The 8,190-nt window shown below is 43.9% G+C and overlaps 1 protein-coding gene across 2 annotated transcripts; it reads left to right on the top strand.

Moving 5' to 3' along the window:
• Nucleotides 1-1,278: 1,278 nt before the first annotated feature.
• On the top strand, nucleotides 1,279-7,311 carry LOC108414383 (protein B4). 2 transcript variants are annotated; one of them, XM_017687235.2, is made up of 5 exons: nucleotides 1,279-1,439; nucleotides 3,185-3,456; nucleotides 4,766-4,868; nucleotides 4,942-4,985; nucleotides 6,888-7,311. In XM_017687235.2, the coding sequence occupies exons 1-5, from the start codon at nucleotides 1,349-1,351 to the stop codon at nucleotides 7,245-7,247; spliced, it is 870 nt and encodes a 289-aa protein (XP_017542724.1). In that variant the 5' UTR covers nucleotides 1,279-1,348; the 3' UTR covers nucleotides 7,248-7,311. The 2 variants fall into 2 exon arrangements, with proteins under 2 accessions (XP_017542724.1, XP_017542723.1); XM_017687234.2 differs by having other exon boundaries at nucleotides 3,182-3,456.
• The last annotated feature ends 879 nt before the right edge of the window (nucleotides 7,312-8,190 follow it).

The raw sequence follows: 8,190 nt of genomic DNA, 5'->3' as shown, positions 1-8,190 counted from the left end.
CCTTTATTTCTGAGAGTGTAGATATATCAAGATATACAGAGTTTTAATTTCCACCCCCAGTTAAAAAGACTCCATAAAAATACACTTTTTTCCTTCTTTGTTGTCATTCTGGCAGCTTTTATTGAACATATTATACTGAAGATTTGACTTTTCATCTCAAAAAAACAATTAAAAACAATTAAATATTTGCCTGGACTCCAAATGATTACTATCTTTTCCCATACAACCCATTATTTTCACATTACTAAGACAAACTTGAGATAATAAATCAAAACTGTGTTAAAACGAGTCATTATTTCAACATCAGCGCAAAATCTCACATTAACATGTCAAGAAATCGAGGATTTTTCCCCAGAATTATAAGAAAGTCACTATTTTGAGATAAAACCTCGACCACTATGAAATGAATTTATTCATGTATTTATGGCGAGAGGTGGAAAATGGTCACGTATTAATGAGTTACGGCTGAGTTTGGTGCACAAATCTACACCAACACCACAAGCCAAGTTCAAGAGAAACCCCTGCAGGGTATGGGCCCTTTAATCCGCTGGTGACATCCTGTATACATGAAAATAATGGCAATCGTAATAATACTAAGTCGTGGCCTTGCATTAGTATCTGGTACCCATGTGTTAATAAGGCGTGGCCCCGACTTAGTAAGGCATGGGAATGAGATGATTAAGTTGTGGCAATGACTTAGTAAGGCGTGGGAATGAGATCACGGCTTACTAAGTTGTTGCCACACATTAGGATCTCATTCCCCCAAGTCGTGGCCACACATTATTTTTATTTATACAGGATGTCACAAGCCGGTCTCTGTATTCCAAAGTATAGGAAGGGGAAAAAAACTGCCATTCAGCCCTGCTGGTGACATCCTGTATAAATGAAAATAATGCGTGGCCACGCCTTATTAACCCCTGGGAACCACATTCTAATGCATGGCCATGACTTACTAAAGCATGGGAATGAGATGATTAAGTCGTGGCCATGACGTAGTAAAGCGTGGGAAAGAGATCGCGGCTTACTACGTCGTGGCCACACATTAGGATCTCATTCCCACGCTTTACTAAGTCGTAGGCACACATTATTTTTTATTTATACAGGATGTCACCAGCGGGGAAATAAACAGAGCTGTTTTCCTCTGCTTGGCTAAGACGGGCTTCCCCGTAAAACATCAGCTGAACTTGGATAATTAAACGCTTAATTGGCTGTGACGTCAGTTAATGGCAAACAGGCGAGGCGCTGCCACTCTAAACGATAAATAGCGCGCCCAGAGAAGACGCCCAGGACTTTTAGAGGAGTTTTAGTTCGGTTCCGCTTGGTTTTTATAGTCTTCGAGTGTTTTAAGATGGGTCCTAAAAAGGCAGCTGCTGAGACTAAAGTTAGCTCCCCTCCAGCTCGAAGCCCTGAGAAGGACACCAGCGAGGAAACCGACGCAGGTCTGGACGCGAAACTGACTTAAACTCAGGCTGGCGTTGGCTTCCTCTTCCAATTTTGCGTTCCACCTTAAATGGTATATGAGCGCAAGTGCTGCTCCATTTAAGGCGGAATGGAAAGTTCGGAAGGCAAGTTGGTATTCGTCGACTGCTTGCTCGGATTTTCCCGTTCCACCTTAAGTGGTGCAGCCGTTACCGCCGCACCATTTAAGGTGGAGCGGAAAACTCGAGCAAGGTGGCGTATAGGAGGCCCGCTTCACCCTTGCTTCGTGTGGACGGTTTGAGGGGCTATTACTCAAACTTATGAACGTATGTCTTGCTAGTTTTAAACGCTGGTCAACCAGGACGCCGGACCTGCCCTGGCTTTGTTTTTGGGGTCCACTGTCAGCTTTGAGGCTGGGAGTACCTACAGTTAGAAGTGGAGGACTGCACGCTTTGCTCAGGCTGTGGGATTTGAGTAATGTTTATTTGTAAACTCCATAAAATGGTAGATTGAGTCTGTATTTGCAGTATTATAGATTAATATTTGGGCGTCTTGGTCAAAAGGTCTGGTTTCAGTGTGATTCCACAGCATTTGTTGCTTTTTTGAGAAGTGGTTTAGGAAGCTGCCTTGTTTCTTGGTGACTTGGTGTAGTGAAGCCATCAGCCGTGGACTTTTCTTGATGCTGACTGGTGCTGAGCTTCTGTTGATTAGCCAGTGAGAAGCACCAACAGTAGAGTTGTTGTCTAGTGATTGGTGAAGGGGTACATGCAGGGTGCTGTGAGGCAAAATAGTCCCCAAGTTTTCCCACTATTTTAACAATCAAAATTCCATATAAAACTCAGATATGGGTGGATTCACTAGGTTTTGAATACATGAAAGTTCTTTGTAGTCATGGTGACCTCTGGTTCCCATCACCACCACTGTGAAGACATCTGAACCATCTCACATGATGCCGTTCTGAATGACCTGCATCTTGAAAAATTCGAACTCGCTCATACTTCCTTGAAAGAGTCTGTATTTGGGTCTAGCAATGATCCTATCATTTAAGCTGTGAGGTGGTCACCCACCCTGGTTCTGGAGGTCTACCCATCTGTGGAGCGTAGTTCCAACCCCAGTCCCCAACACCTGCTTCAGATCAACCACTGCAGAGTAGCTGGCTGGAACTGATGAATTGGTGCTGGGTTGGGAGGTGGCAGGATCTTGGATGTAGGTTGGAGCTAATCTCTGTAGGATTATAGATCTCCAGAAGGAGTACTGGGAACCATTGGCTTGGAATGAGGCAGCAGGATTTGGAAACCCTTGTTAGATGGCTAATTCTGTGTTCTCGCTGTTAATGTTCAAGAACTAGAAGGATAATCATGTTGGGGCTTTGTTTGCAGCTCTGTTGTGATTTGGATGTTGGTCATGGTGACGTTTTGGACTGTGTGGTTCTGATAAGGGAATTTTAAGCCTTAGAATGGAACCATTTTTGTTTTGAGGAAGCATATTATCTTGGGAGTTTAATACATGTGACCCTCTGAGGTTATTTAAGCTGGTCATCCTGTGATTTGTTCCAGCGTCATAGGGTCCGTTCTGTGGCTTGCTGTGCTAAATGATGGAAGCTTATTACTCCCACTTGGCGTTATCGACGTGTAAATACAACTTTCATAAATATTTAATGAAGTACTGCTTCTCATCCTTGTTTAGGAATCTTTTTGAAGTGCATTAGCCACCGTATGTTGTCTTAAGATATGGGGTGTGTATAATGTTTTTACTGTTCCAGAAGTTTCTGAAGACCAGACGAAAGCCATGGTGCCGCGGAAGGCCCCTACTCATCCGTCCACGATGGAGATGGTGAAGGAGGCGCTGATGGAGCTGGACTCCAGGAAAGGCGTTTCTGCTCAAGCCATCCGCACCTTCGTCAGAGAAAAACACCCAACAGTGGACGAGACGAGGGTCAAGTTCATGGTCCGTAGAGCTCTCCTTAAAGGTCTAGAGTCTGGCGCTCTTGTGCGACCTGCTAACTCCAGTTCAACTGGAGCCAAGGGACGCTTCCGGGTAAGGAACTCCTTCAAATGGACTTTCACTTGTACTGTGGTTTTAAAGCAAGGCTACCACACGTGTACAATGATCAGGCAGAACATTCTGACCACCTTGTTTCTGCGATCATCTTCCATCTGATCAGCTCCACTTACTGTATAGCTGCACTCTGTAGTTCTACAGTTACAGACTGTAGTCCATCTGTTTCTCTGATACTCTGTTACCCTGTTCTTCAGTGGTCAGGAGCCTCATGGACCCTCACAAAGCAGGTAGTATTTGGGTGGTGGATCATTCTCAGCACTGCAGTAACACTGTGGTGGTGTTAGTGTGTTGCACTGGCCTGAGTGGATCAGACACAGCAGTGCTGCTGGAGTTTTTAAACACCTGTGTTGCTGCTGGACTAAGAATGGTCCACCAACCAAAAATGTCCTGTGGGCAGCATCCTGTGACCACTGATGAAGGACTAGAGGATGACCAACACAAACTGTGCAGCAGCAAATGAGCTGTTGTCTGACCTTACATCTATAAGGTAGGAGTATATAATAGAGTGGAGAGTGAGTGGACAGTGTTAAACTCCAGCAGCACTGCTGTCTTATCCACTCATACCAGCACAACACACACCAACATACCACCACATAGGTGTTACTGCAGTGCTGAGAATGACCCATCACCCAAATAGTACCTGCTCTGTGAGGGTCCATGGGGGTCCTGACCACTGAAGAACAGGGTAACAGTATCAGAGAAACAGATGGACTACAGTCTGTAACTGTAGAACTACAGAGTGCAGCTCTACAGTAAGTGGAGCTGAGATGGGCAATGAGCGTAGAAACAAGGTGGTCAGAATGTTCCTGGTCAGTGTATAATACACAGGTACTCCCATGTACCCAGTTACAAGCATTAACTTGTGTAAAGCTCCACCCAAATGACCTGTCTGTCTGAAATGTGTAGGTTTTTCCACTGGAGTTGAGGCTAATGTAGCTATTGGTTACTTTAATTGGTGGCCAACAGATTTAATATGAATGAATTGCCACATCTTGATTGCTTGAAATGGTGAAATGTTCAGAGTCTTAGCTGCTTGATATTCTGAATTTGGCCAGTCATATTTGGCTTTTCTGTTTGGTTTGGTCCCATTTTGACAACTCCTTGAACTAAAACCTGCTTTTTAGCCATATTTTAACAACTCAAGCCTCACACTTGTGCTCGGATGTGCTAAATACAGATATGAATGGGTTAATACAGTTCATTATAGCCTTGGTGTGCAGCTTTGCTCATTAGTTATTAATAAGTGAATATTGATGATCCACATTAACTGTTGGCTGTTTTCTAGCTTGCAGTTAGAAAGCCTAAAGAAGCTAAACCACTCAAGAAGACCAGAGAGGCTAAGGAGAACGCCAACCCCAATGTTGGCCAGGCCAAAGCTAAAGATGCCGGTATGAATGCGTGACTTTTGCTCAGTTACATAAATTTCTCCTCCTTTTTGTTAATGACACATTTCCTGTTCAGGGACGGAGAAGACGAAGCCTGCGAAGAAAAAGTCTGCAGCAGAGGTGAGTGAACCTCAAGAACCTACTACTCACCTTTAGGCCTAATTTTGACCACCAATTTTCCAAAATTGGTGTAATTTGGTGTGAAATGGTTGACTTTAGTGGTGGTGATGGGGAACCAGGGATTGCCATGACTACCACACTATTTACTGTCCGAAGCCACCGGTGAGCCTACAGGTCTGAGGTTTTAACCTTGTTCTGCATGTACCTCTCAGACCTGTGTAAACGTGGATTAAAGCTTGTTGGCATTGCTAAAAAGTGGTAACGATTATGAAGCCCAGGTTTTGGCCTTATTCTTAATAGAAATGGTTTTTTGCCTTAACCTGCATCTCTGCCATGAATGGCTTTTAAAGAACACTTTTTTTTGGCCAATATCTAGCCTTGTCCAGTTACGTAACTGCCTACAGTTCTTTGAAATTATAGTAATTATTGCAGGACTGCAATTTTCCACCTTTTGTTAGATGTCTGCAACAAGTGGAATGTGAAATGGGTGAGTTGAGGCAATATTTAAACGAGCCTTCACTGAAATTGAGATGAGGCTTGGCTTCTAATTCAGTCCTCTGACATGTTTAGAGGGCGACATGTGTAGAGTTTGTTTTGCTTGTTCAGTAGTCAGTTTGACATTGTGCAACTGGGCGTCTGAGTTGGGTGCTTGTACAACAGTCATTTCAACTGTTTAAGTGACCCTTATTAGTCCCACAACGGGGAAATTCCACCTCTGCATTTAACCCATCTGTGAAGTGAAACGCCACATACACACTAGTGAACACACACACACTAGGGGGCAGTGAGCACACTTGCCTGGAGAGGTGGGCAGCCCAATCCACAGCACCCGGGGAGCAGTTGGGGGTTAGGTGTCTTGCTCAAGGACACCTCAGTCATGGACTGTCGGCTCTGGGGATCGAACCGGCGACCTTCCGGTCACGAGGCTGGTTCCCTGACCTCCAGCCCACGACTAATAAAACATTGCTGTTAATCGCTGCATTCAGTAAACGCATCAGCTATTGTGAAATTAATTCACTGCCTGATGGACACTTTGAGTGAGCTTTTAGAGGTGGCTGTCTAGTTCCCATCACCACCACTTAACAGTTCTAACTTGTGAGTTTCTCTAGAACCCAAACCGCTGTTTACATTTGACTGGTTCATTTGTAGAAATTAGTCTTGTGTGGCTTTTATTCTCTTCGTAACTGTAGTGTATAAATGCCTCGTAGTACTTGTAGTTCCACCATAGTAGCTGTTTTGGTGTGTTTTGGGGAAATTGGGCCACGGCTGCTGGTTCCTACAGTTTGTCGGTTACACTAATGAGCTTAAACTGCAACTCGTGTTTTAAAGCTTTAAATTTGATCAGTGAATCAGAAAACTAGGCTCCCTCCTTGAGAGTGGCTGGGGGGGGTGTTTAGGATAAATTTCTCCATGCCTGATGGTGCATGATGTCAAGTAAAATGTTTAAAGGTGAAGTGTTAATCTTCTGATGGAAGATTAAGGTTGTGCTCATGCCATGCCTAGTTGCCTTGCACCATGCCCAAGCATGATTGCCCGTACCCTACCCACCTCACTGCTTGCCTGTGCCCACATCAGGCTCATTTCAGACCCAAGCCTGCTTATGTCATCACGATGAGTTAGAAGTACAGCCAATGTTGAAGGGAGTTTGAAGTCTTGTGGCTTCCAACATGCTCTGAGTTTTGTTGAAAGGACAATGACATTTGGGTTGTGACTCCTGGAAACACCCCAAGAAAACATGAATTCGTCTTGAGTGAATTGAGCATGTAATGAAGGATGAACCAAGATTTAAGAGGGTGCTCTTGGATGTTGACTGACTTGTATAAAGCTATAGCTGTTTTTTGAAAACATTAAACATGTCCTCGGCTCGCTCTACTATAAATGAAGTCTCTCTCTCTCTCTCAGGGGGACAAACCAAAGAAACCCAAGACGGATGCTTCAGCTTCCAAAGTGGCTCCAGCAAAGAAACCCAAGGCCAAGAAAGCTGCCAGTAATGCAGAAGAGCCTGAACCTAAAGCTCAAACCTCAAGGAGCAAGGGAGCAGAGTCGGGGAAAACCACAGCGAAGAAAGCGGGAAAGAAAGGAGCCCAGAAAACTGAGGAGCGAGGAAATGAGGGTGCGGAAGTGGCGGCAGCAGCACCAAAGAAAGGGAAGAAAGCGGCTCAAACGGAAGATGGACAGAAGAAAGCGAGTGATGGAGAGGAAGGTGGCGCTGCTGCTCCTAAAGCCTCGGGGAGAAAAGGCAAGAAAGCAGCTGAGAAATGAAGAATTTGGTTTTAACCTCCTGCACTTTTGTATAAACAAATAAAGCCTTTTGTACCAATTTAAAGTGACTTGGTTTCATTTCTGGGTGGCTTCAATTCGGCAGCAGATCTGGTTGATCAAATTCAGCCCCCCCCTTAGTGTAGCTAGATGGGTGGGGGGGGACTTCAGCCTGGGCCTAGTTTTACATGAGCTAGGAGGCTGTTAAGGTTTAATGACATTTGAGAAGATAAGAATTCAGTTTAAGGTCCCAAACTCAAGTTTCTACAAGTATCTGCAGTTGCTGCACTTTGAAGATTCCCTATGTGTGGCTAAATTCCGCAGGGAGCTGACTGATGTGGAGGATTCTTACCAAACCTAACGGCTTCTTGTGCAAAATCTCATGTATGCATGCGGTCTAATGCCAGCATGTCATGCTATGATTTGTTAAGGTATGTTTGGGAGAGGGCTTTCTATTACATTTGATGATTCATGGAACAATATCCATAAAATATTTCCCAGATGCACCTTGGTCAACATCCAAGAGCAGGATTTTAAATTTTTCTCCAGATCCTACTGAGCTCCTATACGCCTTCGTAAGATGTTCAAATGTGTCTCCTCTGTCTTCAGTGCTGTACTGATTAGGGTGCACTTATGCATGTTTTGGGAATGTATAAAAACTCCAAACATTTTGGAGATGTTCACACTGAAAATATTGGATAAAAGCTTCCATATGACACCATGATTATCCTTTGAACTACAGCCCTGATATGGTTATAACTGACAAGCCTTATATCCTGGCAAGTAAAATCATCTTAAATCTGGTCTATACATCTAATATTAATCAATGTAAAGATATTAGATCATTTCACTGTTCCTAGAAATTTCTTTGATTTTAAGTCTGTAATAAGCAAAATTATCTGCCAATATATAGAGAAAATTTAGCAGCCAGGTTAGTAAACAAGTA

Source organism: Pygocentrus nattereri, chromosome 23 (assembly GCF_015220715.1).
Source record: "Pygocentrus nattereri isolate fPygNat1 chromosome 23, fPygNat1.pri, whole genome shotgun sequence".
Taxonomy (NCBI): Eukaryota; Metazoa; Chordata; class Actinopteri; order Characiformes; family Serrasalmidae; genus Pygocentrus; species Pygocentrus nattereri.
Note: the sequence above shows the minus strand (reverse complement) of the source record. Positions and strands in the feature narration are given on the sequence as shown.